This window comes from Arvicola amphibius, chromosome 4 (genome assembly GCF_903992535.2).
Source record: "Arvicola amphibius chromosome 4, mArvAmp1.2, whole genome shotgun sequence".
In the NCBI taxonomy this organism is placed as follows: Eukaryota; Metazoa; Chordata; class Mammalia; order Rodentia; family Cricetidae; genus Arvicola; species Arvicola amphibius.
This window is the reverse complement of record NC_052050.1, coordinates 74132661-74155352: the sequence shown is the minus strand read 5'-3', so window position 1 is coordinate 74155352 and position 22692 is coordinate 74132661. Positions and strand designations below refer to the sequence as shown.

Sequence of the window (22692 nt, the reverse complement as noted above, 5' to 3'; positions counted from 1 at the left end):
CCAACATTTCTAGGACCTCTGTTGCAGTTTCTTCTGAGTTCAGCATCTAGAACAGCATCAAGACTGTTGGCTGAGATGATCCAGCCTCACAGAATACTTCAGTTAGGACTTGACCATAATCCTAAATTTACTTTGGGTTCCCATAAGATTACCAGCACCTCCAATCAGCAGGAAGTAGCCTAGAAAACTACACCCACATTCCCCCCCCCCCCACCAAAAAAATGGATTATTTTTTGGGAATGTTGATGTAGTTTTCTAGACTTTGTTTAGTGTGTTGGTTACAAGTTGTTATGCATAATGGTCAGTAAAAAAGCTATACAAAGGAGATTAGATTCAGGGTCTTGTTTTGAAAAGAAAAAAAGGGGAACTGCTGTGGGAGAATGCTTTTGTACACTATAAAGATTTGTCACTCATATTGGTTTAATAAAACACTGATTGCTCAGTAGCCAGGCAGGAAGTATAGGTGGGGCAACCAGATTAAAAGAATTCTGGAAAGAGGAAAGGCAGAGAGTCAGTCACTATCCAGATGCAGAGGAAGCAAGATGAGAATGCCTCACTGAGAAAAGGTGCCAATTTATGTGGCTAAACACAGACAAGAATTATGGGTTAATTTAAGTTGTAAGGGCTAGTTAATAATAAACCTGAGCTAATAGGCCAAACAGTTTATAATTAGTATAAACCCCTGTGTGTTTACTTGGGACTGAACAGCTGTGATATCAGGAAGGACAGAAACTTCTGTCTACACACAGGACTCCTGGTTTCATGTTCTACTTCACATACAGTGCTAATCACAGATTACTAAAATGATGTCACAGATCATTGACTAGCTATGATGCACTGATTAAAAAGATCTGACACAAATGTCTATATGTGTAATAGTCCATCCACACTATAAGTCAGTAACTATGGATGTACCTACACACAAATATACACATACACACATATACCACATGAGTATATGCAGATAGTCATTAATGATGGACACTATCTCTGTAAATTTGTTTTATCTGTAATTTACCACAGTGACACTTGTAGCAGTGTCTCCATCCCCTGAAGACACCTGCATGTTCCCAGCTGAGTAGAGGCCTCTGTGTTTCCGTTTTAGCTCTCATATTGCAAATCAGCATCTTCTCTGTAGCCTACACAGTGTCAGGATGCCCACATTTTTGTGCTTTTAACTAACAATTTCAAACAGGGCTGATGTGCTGTGCTGTTAGTTCTCAACATTCCTGACACTGTCTGTGACCCTTTACTATCGTTCCTTATGTGGTGACCCCCAACCGTAAAATTTTCATTGCTACTTCATAAATGTAATTTTGCTACTGTTATGTTGGAATAGCCTAGAGTCACCTTGGGATTAGTATCTCAATGAGTGACTGTCTACATTGTGTCAGTTTGTAGGTACATCCTTGAGGGATCATCTTAATTATGTTAATTGAAACGGGAAGATCCAGCCTACATCGGGTGGCACCATTCCCTAAACAGGAGGTACTGAATTGTGTATGAGTACAGAATCTGAGCTGAACATAAGCAAGCAAGCCAGAGAGCAAGCATGCGTTCACTTCTTTCCACTATAACTGTGGATGTGATGTGAACAGCTGCCTCAAGCTCTTAACTCTATGGCTTCCTCCAAGTGATGGGCTATAACCTGGAATTATGAACACAAATAAACTCTTCGTTCTTTAAGTTGCCTTTTCTCAAGAGTATGTTATCATAGTAACAGATGAAACTTGAATATATAGCAACTGCACACAGCAGTGGGTCTTACAAAAAATAGAGGCAATTTATAATTTGAATATGCAAATAGGTTGTATAAAACAATGACTTTTACAAGGGACTGGAGCATCTGTAGACTCTGGTGTCAGCAGAATATCCTGAAGCAATCACACATGAATACCGAGAGGTAATTGTAATAAAATAAATACCTTTGGCCAGAATTAGTCTCAGACAGCAGAGACACATGACTAGGAATTCCGGCCTCAGGACTCAGGACAGACAGTTCTCCTGCTTATCTCATCTGACAGCACATTTGGTAAGAGAGCTATGGGTTTAGACTCAACCTGGTCCTGTGGGCCCAGGGCTTACTGATCCACACCACCTGTATTTGTCAGACTAACCCCATTTCAAATGAGCCAGGCTATGATCGCAAGTACATCCTGAGCTGGGGTTGGAAAACAATGATCACTATGGCCATTGGCCACACGATGGAGCCAGGAAGCAATGCAGCCTCTTCCATAATATGGGAGCACAGATCCAGGACTAATGTGGGCTTAAACAGTACATCCTATGTGTCTGTGAGTAAGCGTCTATGGGAAGGGACCCACAAAGGACAATGATAATAAAAGTTAGTTCTGAGATGGTAGGATTCTATGGGATTGGTTTTCTCTCTGTTTGCAGAACTAATTTGTTCTTAAGTCTGTGAATGGATCATGTTATTATATTAAAAAAGAAAAAATGCAAAAACACAATCATTGGGATTACAAGAGATCTTTACGGAGCACACATGTGTGGACCACGGTGGGTGTCAGTTTCACTTTCTATTTTCTCTCTATTTTGTTGGCCATTGCATTCACGAGAGAGGCGGTTGGTCCACGAGCTTCCTATTTTGCTGCAGAAGCTCTGCTATTGCAACATGGGCTGTGCTACCATTCCTGGCTTGATGTGAGTTCTGGAAATCCAACTCAACGTTCCTTGGTGCTTGCATGGCCACGTTTGTGCCCACTGAGCCATCTCCCCAACTTAATGGCTTTTTCCTCTCTGAATCCATTCATGATATTTTGCAATGATCAGACAGTAGTGCTGCAGCCATGCACATTGAGATGGTGTTAGGAGCAGGAGCATTTGGAACTGTCTCTGGCCATTGACGGTGGGAGAACGGAATGAATGCCATGCAGCCAGAATGAGCAGTTACTGGGCCTTTTACTGTATTCCAGGCACATCACACATGCCTGGCACCCTACTAGTTATCTCAGTGAACCTTACAAGACAAAAATGCTATCATTACATCTATTTAAAGATGTCTGAATTATTTTTGATTGACGCCATAACTGTAGATGTCTATGGGACACAGTGTGAAGATTCAACACATGTATACACTATGTGACAGACAGATGGGCCTACCTGATTGTATCTATCACCTCTGAAGTCATTTCTTCATGTTGAGAACCATAATTATCATCAACCATCGTCACTCTAACTGTGTGAGAGAAAACTGTAAGGGGATTCCTCCTACGTGGCTATTTTAAACCTGTCTTTTCTAATATTTTCTATTTAGTAAGAGTACAGATAACCCAAGAAAAAGGACGGAAAGAAACTCCTTTTCTTTCCCGACTGCACCTTTGTACCTGCTAATAATTCTCTTCATCACTGTTTCCTGCCACTCCCACCCTCGTCAGGCATTACTGCATTCTTCTATTTTGCAGATGAAGGGATCGAGGTCCGGAGTCCAAGCCTGGCTCTGAATCGCTTCCAACAAGCCCACCCTCCGCCTCTGGCTGTGTGCTCCTCCATCCCACACTGCCGGCTCTTCCTCAGCCTCTTTGTACTCTGCTGGTCCTGGACCAGCCACAGAACTCACCTCACTGTTGCTGTAGCGAGCTAGCTCCGAGATGAAACGGATGTGGTCATCCGGATCTGAACCATCTGCTCGCAGATGTTGTCTGGGGGCTGATGCTGCTTTGCGTGCATGTCCACCCTGGGAAAGGGGAGAAAACCACAGGCTTTGTGTGGGTCATGGCTCCAGGCACTGGCGTGGGAGAGGCTCCTTCTGCACACTAGCTGCTCCTGGTCCTCAAACAACACAGCTGGCTCCCCTGGGTGGAACCAAAAGGTCAAGTGGCCGTCTAAGCCCCAGAGCCACCAACGCAGGCACCATGGTTAGAAAGGAGAGTCCTGTCTCTGCCTTCTCCAGTTCCTACCGCAGGTGTCTCTGGACACCAGCACACAATACTTACCAGTTAAGTGAGAGAGCGAGGGCCAAGACCACAGCCTCTCTACGGTCACAAAAGGCTAGACTCACAGACGAGCAAGACTGAGACAGGCAACCTCCCTGTCTTTCCCCAAAGGACCTGGTGACATGAATGTACCCACGGTGAGAGACCTCCTATCATTCTGAGAGGTGTGGTTGGTGTCTCCTCCCCACCTCTTCTTCCTCCCTTCTCTCCTGGCTTCTCTTCCATCCTTTGGAAAGATGTTGTTAGGAAAGCCTTCCTGAATCAGAGAGGAAATAAATGAACAAACCCCCTCACTCTCTGACCCTCTTCTTCTGTCCAGAACCAGTGGCCAGCAAGTAAACAGACCAAGAGAATGGGAAGCCAGCAGGCAGGTGCAGGGTTTGGACAGAGCTTAAATTCAAAAGAAGATGCAGGGCTGGAGAGATGGCTTGGAGGTTAAGAGCATGGCCTGCTCTTCCAAAGGTCCTGAGTTCAATTCCCAGCAACCACATGGTGGCTCACAACCATCTGTAATGAGGTCTGGTGCCCTCTTCTGGCCTGCAGGCATACATACAGACAGAATATTGTATACAAAATAAATAAATAATTTTTTTTTTTTAAAAAAAAAAAGAAGACGCAAAGGGACTCTCATAAGGAGTCTGAGTGGTGATGCCCTCCTCTGGCTTAGACTGCTGGTTTTTCATTTTGAGCTACTTGTAGAGGGGACACAGTTGCTCAAATCTCTGACTTTCTGCCTGGTTACAAGCTCCTCCCTCTAAGACTGCCAGACATGGTCTGATTTCCCCCCAAGGACTCATTTCTGGGTCTCCAGGTAGACAGGGACTGTAGGTTGAGGACCTCTCTGCAGGTATCCTAAGCTTTTTTGAGACAATGTAGCCGAGGCAGGTCTCAAGCTTCTGATCCTCCTGCCTCCACCTCCCAACTGCTGGGACTGTAAGTGTTTGTACCATCCCTGGGCTCTGCTGGCTTCGTTTGAATCCCAGCTACCAAGAGTGGCTGAGGCAAGAGAATCACAAATACAAGGTATCCTTGGGCTACAGACTGAGACCCTAATTCCAAATAACCGGTGAAAAGATAAAGGAGGCTATAGCCTTTAGGTAGGGTGTCTGTCCAGCATGTGCAAGTCTTCAGTTCAAATACCAGCACTGCAAAACTAAGAAACTGACCAAGAGGTGGCCAGCCCTGATCCACACAGACACCACAGTCTCTTAGTTGTAGGTAATAAGCATGTAGATAGACCATCCTATGTCTACTAAGAGCAGAAGAATCAAGGCTGGAGCCAGATAACTATCCTGCACCCCCAGTAATCCTTCCTGGGAGCCACTGACTCACTCCCAGACCTTAAGCATCCATTTCCTTGAATTATGATGTAGTAGATGCCATAAGAGGCCACCAACCCACGTCACTGCTGGAACCATCCAAACCACGCTGTTAACCACGTAATTATTGCTCAGCCACAGAACCTGAGCAGACCTGAACCAGGGTGATGACTGTTGCCATCAGTAGACTCCGGCTGTCCCACTGAGGGGAGGGGGTTACCGCAGAACAGGACAAGGGGCGTGGCTATGCTCTAAGCCCTTTAGAGCCTGGTAGCAAAGGGCTGGTGCAAAAGGGCTCAGAGCATCCTCGCTAGTCCCCTCCTGGCACGGCTGTTCTGCAGGAATCCACCTGCCCAGGGCTCTGGGGAGGGAGGAGGGACTGAAGTGGTCCCTCAGCTCCCTGCCCGGGCTGGGCATCCTCACAGGAGCCGAGAGACATTACGGCAGGCACTCACTTGGACTTGTTCTCTTCATAGTGAGCACTGGTCTTAATGTATCTGGCCAGCTCTATCTGCATGTCGCCGAAAAGGGGCACCACCTGCAGCTGCTGCAAAGGAAGCAAACAGAGCGCATGAGATGCCACAGGCAGGGCTGGAGCTGATGTACCGGCGGGGTGTAAGGCTTCAGTGTGCACCTGGAGTCAGAAGTTTTGTTTATTTCTTATGGTGTTACCATGGGGTCCTGGCATCCAGAGGAACCCCAGCCAGCATACAGGCCCTTCCCCTGCCTCTAACCAACTGTGTACTTCAAGTAAGTGGCTTGTCCAAGGTCACACAGAACAGATGACCCAGAGGGCCAGATGGCTGGTCTCCTGGTACAGGGTCCTTTCTACAGCTCAGAAGATTTCTATTGCTCCAAGCTGGACTAGGAGCAGGTGGCAGAGGGCTACTGCCTGAGCGTGGCCTTCCTGAGACCACCCACCTGCTAGCTAACATTAAAGTGCAGACATCTTCTGACCAAAGCCTAGGACACGTGGAAGGGAGGTTGCTGTCTACCTACATTTGTCTTTCCTCACTGGACACAGCTGTGCCTGGCTGCATAGGCCTATAATCCCAGCTGTTCCAGGCACAAAGGCAAGAGGATCCTAAGCTCACAGGCTCCCTGGACAACACAGTGAGATTCTACCTTAAAACAAAAAGTGGAAAAGAAAGGTTGGGATGCAGCCAGAAACAGAAGACTCTTATTGAGCATGGGCAAGGCCCTGGATTTAATCCTAGATACTACGAAACCCAGCTACCAACCACCCACTATCTCCATTCACACACAACCAAGTGGGGTCAGTACTGCTCCCGTCTCATTGTAATTGCATTGGTACTGACACATATGGAGAAGGTTAGTCTGCCCAGGAAGTCAGGCCAGATGGAGCAAGAGCTAGGAGAAGAACCCTCAGCCGTAGGAGGCCTAGTCTATTTTTCCAAAGCTGCTCAGACAGAAGGGGGCAGAGGCAGATTAACCCCTGTTATAGGTAAGCCTGGTTCTGTCTGTCTGTCTTCCTGCTGGCTAAAGACATTGCAGTCTCCCAACAGAAGGCCTGTTTTTACCTGGAACAGCTCTGGAGAAAAGCTAAGAAATCAAGTCCCCTCTGAGGACTCAAGTTTACTCTTAAACCTCAGTGTAGCTGACCTCACTTAGTGTCTTCCACAAACAGCATCCCCCCAGGGCAGGGTTCCCATCTGTAGGACCCAGAGCTAGAGTAACTTCAGAATGAGAATTTGGTTCCAGATGTGACACGTCCTTGCTCAAACTCCAAAGTCAACATTTATCTCCAAGGTTTTTGTTTGTTATGGATTTTCAAGACAGGGTTTCTCTGTAGCTTTTGGAGCCTGTCCTAAAACTAGCTCTGTAGACAAGGCTGGCCACAGACTCATAGAGATTTGCCTGTCTCTGCCACCTGAGTGCTGGGATTAAAGGTGTGCACCACCACCGCCAAGCTTATCTGTAAATTTTCACTATGAAGCTTTTGGGCCAAATGGTCAGATCTCAAAGGTTCAAATGGATTGTGCTTAAGCAGAACGCTGGTGAGTTATTGTGCCTAAATGGTGCAGCAAAGTAGCCTGTCATGGGCCCCAGAGGGGCTACAATGGCAAACATGAAACCACTTAAAAGTTAGAGCTTAGAGAATGGAGAAATAGCTCAGCAGTTAATGCACTTGCTGCTCTTTCAAAGGACCAGGGCTTGATGCCAGGTACCCACATGGCAGCTCATAACTATCTGTAACTCCAGTTCCAGGGTATCCAATGTCCTCTTCTGACCTCCATGGGCACTGCACACACATGGTGCAGACACATGCAGGTACAACACACACACACACACACACACACACACACATATATGATAAAAGTAAATTTTTAACCAAAACATTTAGCCTTTAGAAACTCCTGCCATAAGCTCTGGGATGTTATGAAAATTAAGTTACTGTCTTCTAGAATGTAACTCTGTTTTTGGATGAAAGACTTTAAGAAAGGGGAAAAGAGCATGCATGAAGACTTACAAGGCCTCCGGTGGAATCCCAGCTGAGTCTGGAGGCTGGGCATCACCCACATCTGGGCAGCAGACTGTGCTTTAGTGGGAGCAGCTGGAGCCTGTGCTCTTATCTTCCTTTTCTTGAGGGTCTTTAGATGCCTATGAACCATCTCCACAGCTTTCTGGCTAATCCTTCCCCCAGGGGATTAAGACTCTAGTCACTCTGTCCCCCTGCCTAGCCCCAGCTCCATTTACTAACCTTAAAAAACTTATCGATTTTGCTAAGGTTGATTCTCTTCTTGGCATCCAGCTTGTAAATGTTACTGACATTTCCATCCATCAGGTAGAGGCCAAAGCCCATCACCTAGAATGAGAAAGGCAAAACCATCACACTTCTAGAGCAGCTAACAAAACTAGAGGCCCTCGATGCATACTTGCACATACATAGACAGGCACAGAGATTCACTGGCATCTTGTAGAGACACACATGCTGCTTCAAAATCATACACATCTCCAAATTAAAACAAGAAACATGGGCCCAACTTCAACAAGAAATGTAGTATATTATTATAGTAGCTACTCTGGACTAGTGACTGTGGTTTACCAAGTGAGGTCTCAATTCCCACAAAACTCTTAGGTGCCACATGCTATTCTAAGGATGAGGAACTGGAGACAGAGAGAGGTGAGAGATATTTCCATAGTCACACGAGGGAGCTGCAGGGACTATCTGCAAAGGGGTTAGTTCAGGATCTGCCATTCAAATGTGCACTTACAGGTCCCACTAACACAGAAAGGACTTTGTTGTTTCCCAGAGGTGCCAAGGCACAGACACTGGGATATTGGTAAATGACCACAAAATTCCCCAGGCAAACAGCAGTGTAAAGGCTCCTGAGGAGTCATGGGGGACACTGTTTAAGAGCAAGTTTCTGCCTGAAGATGCCAAGACTCTAAATTTTTTCTTAGTCCCTTTAGATAAATGAGCAGCCGGAGGGTATGGTCAGCTGTGGAGACAAAGGAAGTCACTCCTCACTGTGACTTTATCACCTTGTCCCCTAAGGGAAGAAGCAGAGGACTGTCTCTGACAGCTGCTTCCTGCTTGGCGCATTCTATCCTGCAGCATCAGCACCAGACTGTCCTGTAAGGGTTTCCCACGCCCCCTGGTGGCACCTGAGCTCATTAACAAGCTGCAGAGAGCTGGGCGGCAGCACAAAACAATCCTATTCATGTCAGCTGTGGGAGAAAGGCTGGGCAGGACCTAAGTAGCCAAGGGTAGGACAGGCAAAGCAACACATTTCTTCTGTAATGATACCATCTTATGGCTGCGCAACATCCAAACACATTTGATTGCATGGGATAGAAAGCCCAAATGCAGGCTGGTGAGGTGGCTCAGTGGATAAAGGCGCTTGCTGCCAAGCCTGATGATCCGAGTTCAAACCCCAGGTCTCACACGGTGAAAGGGAAGAGCTGCCTCCCACAAGTTATCCTTTGACTTCCACATGAATACTGTGGTACATAGGTGTTTAGGTACATACATAAAATAAATAAATCTTTACAATTCTACATGTAAGGCTGAGTATGCTGGCACACATCTTTAATCCCAGCACTTGGGAGACAGTGGCAGGTAGAGCTCCGTGAGTTCAAGGTCAGCTTGGTCTACGTATTGAGTTCCAAGCTAGCCAGGGTTAAATTTTGTTGAGACCCTGTCTCAAAAACAAAACAAAACAAAACAAAAAAACAGCACAAAACTTCTACATTCTATGTTATTAATTATTTTTGAAAATATATAAGCACAGAAAAAAAAAGATATACACCAAAGTACTAAAAGTATTGTCTCTGAGCTGGGAGGGTGATTATAAGAGACTAACCATTTTTATGCTTTCCTGCGTAATTTAGAGCCTCCACAATTATAACAACAACTTCAAAATAAAAACTGAAAACCGCTTTTTTTGGCCATTTTGACAAAACACGGACTCTCCCTTCCCTCTAAGCTAGGAACTTCCCTTTCAGAAGCTCAGCTCTACAGATGTCATGTTCAAGGCACGGACTGAATTCAGGGTTTTCAGTGCAGTCAAACCTTTAACCATGGGAGATGTGTGAGGAATAACATCCCTGTAAAATGGCTTCTTGGTGTCAAGTAGGGACGGCACTGGAGAAACATCTGTGATGATATTGTCAATGTGTCCACGGCACACCAAAGGAAAGGGACGATCCCAGGAAAGACTGGAGTCAGTGGTTGATATTTAAAAATATTCTTATTAAGGAGCTGAGATGGCCCAGTCAGTCACATGTTTGTAAAACAAACATAAAACCTGAATTCAATCTCTAGCCCCCATGTAAAAACCGGCATGCTGGTGCACATGTGAAACCCAGTTCTGGTGAGGCAGAGTCAAGCTAGTTCCTGGGCTCGCTGGCCAGTCATCCAGGCCTAATGGGTGAGGTCCAGGGTCCCAGTGAGAGACCATATGTCAGAAAAGAATACGGGGCCAGAGCAATGGCTCAGAGATTAAGAACAGTTACTACCCTTGCAGAGGACCTGAGTCTGGTGCCCTGCATCCATGTTGGGCAGCTCACAATACCCTAACTCTAGTGCCAGTATATCCGAAACCACTGGTCTTCAACGGCACCTGCACTCAAGTGCACATACCCACATATGCATATTTAAAATAAAAGAAATAAATGTTTAGGAAAGATGATGGATGGCTTCTGAGGAATGACACCTTCTTTGGTCTACACACACACACACACACACACACACACACACACACGTGTGAGGTGGGGAAGCTTTACCTTGAGCAGCATGTGTTTCTCGCTGGGTGTCAGGTACATCTTATTCTCATAGTAATCCACGCAGATGTTGACAATGTCTGCCAGCAGTTCCTCATAGCCTGGAATCACTTCCAATTGCTGGTGAAGACACTAAACAACAGCGCCACCTGCTGGTCAGGCAGAGCAAGCAACCTCTGACACCACCCAGAAAGCCCAGAGCTGGGCAGGATAAATGAGCACTTTGGTCTCAGTTGAGGTCCCAGGAGGAGGGAGCCTTCGTGACAGTGGGTGCTGATACCTGACTCCCCCTTGATAGCTGGTAGTTACTGCTCACTTTCCGCAGCCGGGACCTAAGCCCTTGGGCTCCCATGTTAACCCTGCTGGTTCTGGGAGTAGAGTGCACTCCTGGCAGCTCAATTTTAGAGCAATCGGGCCTACAGCAATTGCAGTTTGGTGTGGAGGGTGTGGATTCCTCTATGAGGTTTCTTTAGACAAAGGTAGGAAGAAGACCCACCCAGCGGAAGGGGTAACAGTAGGTAGGTAGGTATCTCCTTGCTGGCAGGACCCAGGAACATCAAAACACTTCCCGTTAAGGAGGGTTTCTCTGTAGCCCTTTCTCCCCACATAGACAAACTGGACCCCTAGGATACTCAGTGGAGGGCACTTCTGGGATTCTCTACAGACAGCTAGGGGCTGTGACTCCACAGCCTTCTGCAGTGACCAAAAAAGGCTCTGCCACCTCCAGGCCTTTGAGATGGGGAACCAAGTCTGAGAACTCCTGGGAGCATCAGGGTCCCGCTCTGTGTTGGCCTGGGTCCTGCAGACACTCTTGCTGGTGCTGAATTGACCATCAGGCAGGTCCAGCTAGGACAGGCGCAAGGGGAGAGAAGGGCCAGAGAGTGCACTCAGGCAAACCGGCGGTGGTGACTAACTGTGCCTCCCCAGACTCTTAGTCATGTTCTGAAGGCTTTTTGGTTCATCCTTTGTTTATTTTTCAATCTAGTTCTATGAGCTATAGTCTCACATCAGTCCCAAGATAATATACCTCCTTTATGGACGAGTTAACTGAATCTGTGACTTTGCCTGAGGTGTGAATGGAACCATGGTAGGCTTGTTCTCAGCCTAGAGGCTGACGTGGGGCCCACAGCTCCGCCCAGGAACCTCTCGGAGAACCGAACAGGGAGCGGTCGCTGACTGTAGCCTTATTTTCCTCTCATGAAGGGCAGGGAGACAAGTGCGGACAGAGTCTGTGTGCTGTCCCTTGGAGCCCTCTGAGCCTCAGGCCCCGCCTTTGCTTCCTTGGCATGCCAGGCAGCACGAACAGGGGACCTGTCCTCACCTGGGTGATCCTGTTGTGATTGGCCAGGAACATAGACAGGTTCTGAGATTCCTGAATGGACTGGGGGTCCGCCATCTTCCTTAGGAACTGGGCCGCTCTGAAACGCAGGGAAAAAAGGGATAACCGGGTGCAGAGGAGTCTGCGCCCACTCAGCCTAAGAGGGACACACCATCCAGATGCCAAGAGGCTCTGAGCACTGCAGGGGGTTCCAAGGTCAAAGGAAAGTGTGTTTGGCCGTCCTTTCTCGGGACAGCTGCTGGGGGTTAAAAGACGTGAGAAGAGAAAACACAGCTGGAATCCTGGGACGGTTAATGGAAACCAGGGAGGAGCAATGAGACCTCAAGCCCGGCCAGGACCTTCAGGAAGCTGCACAGAGAGTCCTGCAGAGTAACCACGAGCAGGGAGCTGCTTTTTTTTTTTTTTTTTTTTTTTTAAAAAAATGTGTTCTGTTCATTATAGAAAATCTCAACATCCTATTTTTGGGTTTGTTTGCAGTACCAGGGATCGGATCTAGGGCAAGCATGGGCAAGCACTTGACCTTTAAGCGACGTCTCCTACCTTTCTACCATTTTTCAGTTTTGAGTGTCCTGCTAAGTTTTTTCAGTCTGGTATCAAAATCACTCTATAGCCTAAACCTTGAACTGATGGAATTATTATATTCTACTCCTGTGCCGCTAGGCCCAGTGGATGATTCTCCCGCCTTAGCCTTTCACGTAGCAAGGACCGAAGATCGGGCTCTACTTCAACATTCCCATGCACAGCCCCGCATGGGAGCGCAAATGCCTCTCACCTAACCGGATGACAGACAGAAGGAGGAAGAACACAGGCTGGTCTTAAGCGTGTGTCCTGGCTTAACCCAGCAAGGCACAACTCATGTCACAATAGCTTGTGAGAACGGCGATAACACTCCTGCCTGCTGCAGGACACAGATGTTGGCTACGGTCACGATGGAAGCGGTGGGCCACTGCAGGAAGTGTATGGGGAAGGAAGCTGCGACGGTGGCCATCTGTGGCATCTTGAGTCGGCCTTGAGATGGGCTCTAACTATTGGGCAACCCCGGTTTCACATCTGACCCAGGAGAATTGTGAAACTCAACCTGCCATAGTCTTTCCCTTGTTACCTTGAAACATGAGGAGGTGTGGCTCAGAGATAGGGTTGTCCTTTGCCAGTGATATGGATAACTCTTCCAGGAGGTACATACAGATGCTGTAGCCATCATCTGAGCCTCAACCAACTCTCGGGGATCTGTCACCTGGCAGTGCTCCCTGTCTTGGGCTGGTTATATCCTGGGTTTTGGTGATGAATGACCACCTCCCAATGTCATTCCTTGTCAACAATGACAAGGACCTCTAACTCAGCCATTGGCTCAGTTAGCCTCCACCGCACTCAGTATCTGAGGGAGGGATCAGCAAATTGGATTGATGGCAGTCTTGGCCTGGATTTTTCAAACACAGGTGGGAAGTGAGGAGTTCCTTCCTGAGAGGCTGGGGTTATGCCACAGGCTAGCAGGAGATCATTGCAGGGGTCTGCCTGAGAAAGAAGCCCGCAGAGAGGCAGAGAGGTGGTGAAGAGATCCATGCAACCGCCGTGGCCGCTGGGGTAACTAGAGGAATGTCTGCTTGGGCTCTGCAGTTGTGGGACACAGCCGTGGCTTTCTGTCTCTCACAGAAAGTGACAATGTAATTGCTTATGCTAATCTTTCTACCACAGGGCAGGCATGCTGTTCCCCAGATGGGGAAGCAAGGACCTGATTCCATCTTGGGTGGTCAAGCCTGGCCAACATCAACTCTTCCGAAGCTGCAGCTCAAAACTATTTTTCTCAAACCACCCTGGCATGGCAGCTGGGTTTGGAGATGGCAACTCTTACCAGGAATAGTAAGGGTTGTGAGAAGGGGTTCGGGGGGCAAGGAAGGTTCCTGACCTCTTGTAGGCAGAGTGGTCGTTCTTCACGCTACACTTCATGTTCTTCAGCTCGTCCAAGACTGCAAACATGTTGATAAACTTGCCCAGGGTCAACAGGTAGGCCTCGGAGACAAAGTCCTTCCTGCGCTCGGCATGGCACAGCCTCTTCACCTCGCTACAGAAGCGCTCGATGGCTTTGCGCTGGAGACAGAGGGGCAGTGGTGAGGATGGGCAGGCAGGTGACGGGGGAACCTCAGTGCACTCTAGGGTAGGAGCGGTCAAGGCTGCCCTAGGGTCCCCATTAGAGTCAAGGTGGAGAAAGGAGGACACATCTGTCATGCCAGGCCGTCTTTTTCAGAGATGTCCCCATTTCCAAAGCTAACTTGAAAAGGTGCTGGGACCTGTTTGAAGTGAGTTTATCTGATGAGTTATTCCAAAAGCACATTTACCAGGAGGCATTGTGTCCCCAGTGTGTGACATGCAGGGAGAGACAGAGGTTCATCCAACAAGCAACTGATAATTGAGCATCTACTGTATACCACAGAGCCATCCTAAGGGCTGAGGTTAAGCAGAAATCAAAATGAGAACAAAAACTGCTTCGAGGATCCTACACGTCAACTAAGTAACGGAAAACAAAATAAACTCTTTGCAGCGGAATACCTGAATCAGAAGGAAATGAAGAAGGAATGGAGGTTGGGAAGGGCTTAGAACTGTCCCTCTAGGGAGAAAGGCTAAAATCTCCAAGAAGTGGAGAAAGAAAAGAAAGAGAGGAGTAAGTGAAGGAAGCATGAGCTGCAGTGCAAAGGTCCTGAGGCATGTTGGGAGGGCAGAAGGAAGGACAGGGCTTGGCTTGAGCTGGACTGAGTGCAGCAAAGGAGCAAAGTAAACACTACAGGGGCCAGGCCCTCTCAGAGGCTCTTCTGAGGGCAGGGCTGGGGCAAGGTAGCATGGTGGCTGCAGAGGTGACAGCAGACTGCCATTTCCTAAGGTAGAGTCACTAAGTGACTGACACTCCACTGACGGGAATCTGCTTGTCCTGGTTTGCCTTCCACAGCTGAGATAAACACCCTGACCAAAACCAGTGTGGGGAAGAAACGATCTACAGCCTACAGTCCACCCTGAAGGAAGTCAGGACAGGAACTCAAGACAAGAACCTAGAGGCAGGAACCAAAGCAGAGATACAGAGGGTCCAGAGTTTGGTCAGTGTACTGTCTTATACAACCTGGGACCCCTGCCAGCCCACAGTGATTTGGGCCCTCCCACACCAATCATTAATCAAGAAAATGCCCCCCACCCCACACACACAGAAGATTCTTTCCATGTGACTCCAGCTCATGTCAAGTTGACAGAAAACTAACACGCTACCTCAGAGAAAGACAAGAGTCTCTAACAACGCACAAACCCATACACACATGCTCAGCTTTTGTTCCTAACAGACCCTCATTTATCTCCTGGTGGATGGATGAGTAAAATATGGTGTGTGGATACAGTGACATGGTGTTCCATAATTAAAGAGAAACATAGATTCTGCCACCTGCGACAGTACAGAAACACCCCACGAGGGCTGGAGAGATGGCTCAGAGGTTAAGAGCACTGACTGCTCTTCCAGAGGTCCTGAGTTCGATTCCCAGCAACCACATGGTGGCTCACAACCATCTGTCATGAGATCTGGTGCCCTCTTCTGGCCTGAGGGCATACATGGAGGCTGAACACTGTACATATTAGTAAATAAATAAATCTTTAAAAAAAAAAAAAAAGAAACACCCCACAAGCTGCTAGGGGCCAGCCATGAAAAGTCATGTCCTGTATAATTTCATTAGTAGGAAGGAAATCCGCAGAGATAAGAAGTAGTTTGGTAGTTGCCTGGGGCTGAAGGAGAGGGTGTCGGGGGGGGGGGGGTAGAACAGGATGATGGCTCAAGAACAGAATATATAATGAACACACAACTCCGTGAAGACACTAAAGCATGCCGGGCTGTTCACTCTACTTGGGTGAATCACCGGAACAAATACTAGATCTCAAAACAAGAGAGGAAAGGGAAGAGGAGGAGGGGGAAAAGGAGAGGAGGAGGAAGAGAAGAACACCGGAAGGGAGGTGTGAAGAGAGGAGGCATATGTGATGTGAGCCTGCTCCCCTTCCAGGACCTGCCGTGCCCTCCTGCCAGTCCCTCTTCTTCACAGGACAGACCAGGCCAGAGTCTAAGTCCAGTCAGGCTTTCTGCCATGGTGGAACTGTTCCCTACAGCAATGCCCAATAATGGCATAGAGATGGGATTTAGACTCACCATGGAACACCTGGATGTGTCCATGAAGGATGTGTGTTTCCAGAAAGGTCTCACTGAACAAGGAAGACTTACCCTGAATGTGTAAGTAGTGTGGTGTGACCCCATGGATTTGGGTCCCCTCCTTCCTGACCCGGGCACAACCTGACCAGTGCCTCACGCGTCTTCCACCATGTTTTGACTGCCACCGTGAACTGTACCTTTAAACTGTGAGCCAAGTAAATCTGTCCTTCCCTGAGGTTCCTGGCTCTGCTTTATTAGGCATTTGACCCCAGCAGGGAAGAGAGGAACTAGCAGGGATGGCCACAGTGTTGCTGAGTGCTTGAAGCGAGCCTTGAGTTGCTGAGGAGTTTGGTTTTTAACTTATTGCAGTTTTTGCAGTTTTGGTTACTGCAGTCAATGGGCACAGTGCTGGGTACATGGCTGTGAATCATTCTAGACCCTTCTGTCCATTGATACCCCTTGTTGGGAAGTTCTTCACTTCACACCCAGTTTCTGACAGCTCTTCTCTCTTGGACCTGCTTCCCAGAGACTTTAGGCTCTAGAAAGTCAGGCTGTCTATGATACGAACAACAGTTACAAAGCACTGTAAGCCAACATAGCCCTGCTGGGCACCTACAGATAGATCTCATTTATCCTTTCCACTATCCTGACAGGCAGGCTTCACTTCCCGTGTGTGTGTGTGTGTGTGTGTGTGTGTGTGTGTGTGTGTGTGTGTGTGTGTAAGCTTCATTTTTGTGTGTGTGCATGTGTCTCTGTGTATGTGTGTGTAGGCTTCATTTCTCGTGTGTGTGTGTGTGTGTGTGTGTTGTGTGCAGGCTTCATTTCCCCAGTGCTAGTATGGGTCTCTGTGTGTAAGTGTCTGTGTGTGTGTGAATGTGAGTTTGTATCTGTGTGTGTGAGTTGTGTGTCTATGTGTGAGTGTGTATGAGTTTGTGTGTTTGTGTGTCTATGTGTGAGTGTGTGTGTCTGTGTGTATGTGTGTATGAGTGTGTGAAATAATTCACACACAGTCAGACCACAGCGGAGCCAGGGTCTGACCTGGCACTGTTCCTTACCCAGGCCGAGACACCTCCCCAGTGCAGTCCCAGCTCTTGCCTGGATGCTGAGAGTACAGAGTGGATTCTAGCCAGAGTCAAGAGTCTACAAATGAAGCTCAGCCCCCCAGTGGAACATTCATAGCGTATGGCTTGTGCAGGCTAAGTCGCCCACTGTGGGGTAAAGACTGGCTTTGAAATATCCATCCTGCCACTGTCTCAGCTGCCACTGAGACCCCAGCAAGTAATAGGCTGCTCACACTTCCTGTGCTACCACCTAGCCTTTCCTCGCACCTGTGAAGGCCCTTGGTCCTTCCTCTCCCTGCCCTGCGTTCTCTGAACAGCGGCTCTTTCAGAGCACCCCACTAGTCTCCGGCCGTCCCCATCCTCCTCTTCGCAGCCTCTTCCCGTCTCCACCTCCCAACCATTTCCTACCCAGCGGCCAGACGTCCTGAAACCTCAGGTCAGGTCTCACCACCAAATCCAAACCTAAGCTCACAGTATCCCATCTCACTGAGTCCCGCCCCCTCCAGCCTCCCCTCGGAGCACTTCCTGTTCTCACAGTTCTATAACCCACTCCCTTACTATCCTCTATGACTTGAACACAGCCATCCCCACCAGCCTGGGGGCTCTGCAGTACCATCTTTCTGGATCCCTTTCACCGTACCACCACACTCCTGCCTCTCTTGTGACCAGGTCATAGTTCCATGCGCTGCCCCTAAAGCACCAACTATCTGTAGCGACTCCGCAATCTACAACTGTTGTAAATCGTATTTCACGCATGGCCCTTACCGCGTCCTAAAAAACGACGGTGTATTTTTGAAGCTCTGTGCTCCAAGCATACACAATCTCACTAGGACACTCCTCTGTGGAGGTGGGGACACCTGCTGGCCTGGCTCACCCACGGGACTGTAGGTGGCTCTTAAAAAATACTAGCCGGATGAAAAAAAAAATGACACGGCACCGAAGTCTAGTATGTGCACAGTGGGGGTCTTTGTGAGCCTTCCGCTATGCACCACCCCCATCCCCGCTCACCTGGAAGTACATGAACTTCATGAGCTTGGTGACCTCTGGCTCCAGCACCTCCACGGTCTTCTCGTAGATCTCCACCCGGTTGGGCTGCTCATTGCACTTCACCTGTGAACGAGAGAGGCCAGCTCATCATCCAGGCTCCCAGCCGCTGTCTCAGAGCATGGCTAGCGGCTCACACACGGCACCTCGTGGTGGGTGATAATACGGTCACCCTAGTGAGGGGGGTGAAGTGATCCCCGGAGACTGGCTGCTATACGAGCCAGCTGGCCCCAACACGGGGGCCCTCCTCCGTTTCCGGCTGGTCTGCGCTCTTACAGTTAGTTATCCACGTATCTATGGAGAGCCGCAATGTCCTCTCCCCTATCCTCATGCACAAAATGCTGAGCCTGTCTGCCCTTGTCATGTTGTATGCCTGACAACAAGATGGCTGAGCCGTCTCCCAGCCACATCCAGGTTAATAATGGCTGACCGAAGCTGTGCCGTCCAGAGACCCATTTCCCCCACCCAGTGCTCCTAGTCAGCGTACAACCGTAGTACCGTATGGCAGATGTTCTTTCAGCACACCCCCCCCCCCCCAAGCCTGACAACAAGATGCTGGGCGCGAGAGTGAGCGATCACGTATTTTCTTTCCCTTTAGACAGTGTCTCACTACGTAGCCCGCGCAGACCGGAAACTCGGGTCTTCCTGACTCCTATGTGTTGGGATTCCAGGTGAGTTCCACATGCACTGGAAAAGAACTAGCCTTCATGGCTATCAATGGCTTGGGAACTGCCAGTGGGGTATTGAGTGGACAAGGGACACAATCGTATACCACCATTACAGACGTCAGAAGGACTAAGGGGGCGTCTCTGGGGCAACCAACCATGGGAAGGTTGCTTCCGCAGCTGGCAAGCAGAAAGGTTCAGTATGATTTGAGGCCTGTTTTATTTTTGGCTTTGCGCTGCTGGGGAGAGACCCCAAGCCTTGGACCCCAAGACCTTGGATATGTTTAGCAGTGCCTTGCCACTGAGTGACAGCTCCAGTTTGGTCTCTTTTTCCAGGAAAACAAAATTCTGAGGCTGGCCAGATGGTTCAGCAGAAAAACGCACTTCCTTTTGAGCCTTATCAGGGATGAGCCTGGATGGGGACAGAACCAGTGCCTGCATGTTGTCCTCTGACTGCCGCATGCATGCCATCGTGCATATATGCCCTACCCTGAGAGAATAAGTAAATGCAATAAAAATTTTTAAGAAAACCAGTTGTTTAAGAAAAACAGAATCAGGCTTAAAAAATATGAAACGTACAAAATTTGTTAATAGCTGTTTCTAAATGTGAGGGTTAAAAGAGAGAATGGTACCTTCTGTTTACTTTATGTGTGTGGTTTACTGATTTGTTACAATTAAATAAAAATATCAATGATAATAAAAATATCCATATTTTCAACAAGTCCAAGATAGTATAAAAAGTGAGAAACAATATGGCTCTGTGGTAATGATATGGTTATAAATATGTTCCTCCGGTTCCAATAAGAAGACCCAGAGCACTCGAAGCACAGTGTGCGCAGTGATCATTCTGTGGACGGACAGACAGACGTCGGTTTGGGTGGAGGAGTGAGGAGAGATTGTGTGCTACTTTAGACCCTTTGCAGTGGCCTGGGTGGAAGGCGGCAGATGCTGCTTATGAAATAAAATATGCTGGGAAACTTTTCAAGACCCTGGGGGCATGGACCTTCTCAGTAGTATTATGGGGTGCTCTTTGGGTCAGTGGCCGAGAATTACTTCTTGTCACCCAGAAAACTCAGCCCTCTGTTTAGGTTCGATTGGACTTGAGGGGCACTGACGCCCCCTGAAGGGCAAAAGCGGCATAGCAAGGATGGTCTCACCTGTGGGATGGCCCGGGAGCAGCTGCGCCAGGTGTACAGCATGACCGCATACTCGTGTCCCTCCTCTAGCATTTCTCTGAAACGGCAAAGCACTTTCATCAGGGAGGAATAACGCTAGGGCTCTCCTTCGGCTTTCTCAAGGCCTAGGTGTGGTCTGTGGCTGGCAACAGCAGCATCAGCTGGGGGCTTGTTGACAAAGCAGGCTCTCAGGCTGGCTGAGCCTATGATTAAGAGCTATTTTCCAAAGGGTGGGGATGCACACCTTTAATCCCAGCACTTGAGAGGCAGGCGGATCTCTGTGAGTTTGAGGTCAGCCTGGTCTACAGAGCGAATTCCAGGACAGCCAGGACTACACAGAGAAACCCTGTCTCAAAAAACAAAACACAAACAAACAAAAAAGACCTATAACCCAGCGAAGTCCCCAGGTAATGAACATGCTCCTCCCATTTAAGGCTGATCTGACATGAATTTCAATGAAAGCCAGACGAAAGGCCACATATTCTGGTTCCTTTAGATGAAATATCCACAAGAGCCTCAAGTACAGACAGTGGTTGATGGGAACGCGGCGAGAGAGGATCCAGATGAGATTGCTAACAGTCTAGGGCACTGTAGGGGTGATGGAATTTGATGGGCGGGGTGGTAGTATATGTGATTTATTCACGTATATATTTGAAATGGCTTCCAGTTATAGCAAGCATACCTCAAAAATATTAGGACAAAAAATTAGTATTATGCTTCCTCTCCTTATAAATGTTTGTATCTAGGGAAAATGAATGTTAAAATTTAAATCTATTTATCATATTCACTTTATAAGACATTATTAGGGAAGAATCCAATTTAATTTGGAGTTTGTTACTGAGTGTGATTCTATCCAAAAGCAATGGTTTCAATTCTTAATTTAGAACACCAGTCAGTAACATGCTGTCCCCAAGTTCAGAAACAACGAAGCCCAACTATGGGCCTCCTGCTTTCTCTTCTGCTTGGGGACACGTGTCTAAAAGGGGAACTGACAGTGATGTAGAGAACACGTGGCTCTTCCCCTCAGCCCCCAAGTGCCCACAGTAGGCATAATTTCATTTGGGGAACAGAGGTTGCAGTAAGTATCTTCAGGTCTCGTGTGTGTGTGTGTGTGTGTGTGTTTGTGTGTGTGTGTGTGTGTGTGTGTGTGTGTGTGTGTGTGTGTGTGTGCCAGAAACAAGACTGAAAACCAAGATGTGCACTCTGCCCTCTGGACAGTTCAGCTAGGGTTGTTATGTAACAAGTCCGGAACACAGAGCTCAAGATAGCATGGTGGGAAGAGCCCTGAATGGGGCCTTGAGAACCTAAAGTATTGGTTATAGGGCCATCTTTCATGTATGTATATAATATGTGTGTATATACATAAATATATGTACATAAAAATATGTAAAAAATATGTTAATTAAAAATATGTAAATACATAAAACATCTACTTATTTTAGATATATGTATCCCAGGTTACTCCTTTCTAGGTAGCTGAGGATGACCTTGAACTTCTGATCCTCCTGTCTCTACTTTTCAAGGGCTAGGGTTCCAGATATTCACCACTACACCCCGTTTATGTGGTGTCTGGGATCAAATTTAGGGCTTCGTAAATTCTACGCACTCTATCAACTAAACCAATTATGTAAATTCTCATAGCCGCATCAGAAGACAAATATAGTCATTGTTTAGAGCCAGCCTGTCCCAGACTTGCCTCTCTCAGTCTGTGACCTGGTATTTCTGGGACACCTCAGTCTGCAGGGTTCCAGTTCCCTCCGCCCCAAAGACTCCTTCTGCCAGGCAGAGTTGACTTCCAGTTTCTCTCATGTACCTGCTCATTACAGCTCCCGCCTAGGGCCACTACCCCCTCTCAGCCTTTCGTGCCTCCGGTGGCAATCACTTTCAGAAGCTCATCCAGTGTATGTGTTCCGCTCGCATCTCCATAACTCATCCCACGAGTAGCTCACAGGTAAAGCATGGCTGAAGCAGAGTTCTGCTCCCCTCTCCCACGGTTGAAAACTGCCCATTGCTGCTGATTTGGTTTGTTCACCTGTGATAGGGTCTCCAGTCCAAGCTAGCCTCACGCTCCCTACAGAGCTGAGAAAGTGATCTTTAGCTTCTGATCGTCCTGCCTTCACCTCCCCACGGCTGGGATCACAAGCATTTGCCACACCATGCCCGGTTTATTTGGTGCTGGATATCATGCCAGGGCTTTGTGTGTTTCTAGGTGGCTGCTCACACAACTGAAATTGACCCACATCTCCAGCCTCTCTGGTCTACATTTTCGTTAAATGGATGAAAGCCCTCTGTTACAGGCTCAGGTGTGCCCCTCCGACTCCCCATACACCATCTGAAAGTTCCAGTCCTAACCCTTGTGCTTGAGACCATGACTATTTCTAGTTGGTCCTTTTGAAAGGTGATGAAGCTCAGAGGACATCATGAGAGCAGACCCTCACTCAATCTATCATCCTTATAAGGGGGGGAAACTTGGGTACACACTGAGACATCAGACACGCAGGAGTTTGTGTGGAAAGAGACAGGATAGCCAAAGAGACAGCAGGAGAAATCACTCCTGCTGACCCTGTTCCAGGAGTACCATCCTCAAGGGCTGTGGGAGGAAAACACTTATTGTTTGAGCCACCTAGTCACAGTATTTTGCTATGGGAGGCTAGATAGCAACTATGATCTCCAAGTATAGATTCCTTACCTTATTCTTCATAAATGCTACACACACACACA

General features: G+C 47.9%; 1 protein-coding gene across 1 annotated transcript in view; it reads right to left on the bottom strand.

The window, feature by feature from the left end:
* The window catches only part of Cyfip2 (cytoplasmic FMR1 interacting protein 2), a 123199-nt gene that overhangs the window by 75827 nt on the left and 24680 nt on the right, over nucleotides 1-22692 (bottom strand). The window contains 10 exon segments of the mRNA XM_038325914.1: nucleotides 3578-3630; nucleotides 3633-3659; nucleotides 3662-3693; nucleotides 5728-5819; nucleotides 7995-8099; nucleotides 10523-10651; nucleotides 11841-11937; nucleotides 13762-13943; nucleotides 18096-18197; nucleotides 19954-20027. Of these exon segments, the coding sequence (XP_038181842.1) occupies nucleotides 3578-3630; nucleotides 3633-3659; nucleotides 3662-3693; nucleotides 5728-5819; nucleotides 7995-8099; nucleotides 10523-10651; nucleotides 11841-11937; nucleotides 13762-13943; nucleotides 18096-18197; nucleotides 19954-20027 (893 nt within the window).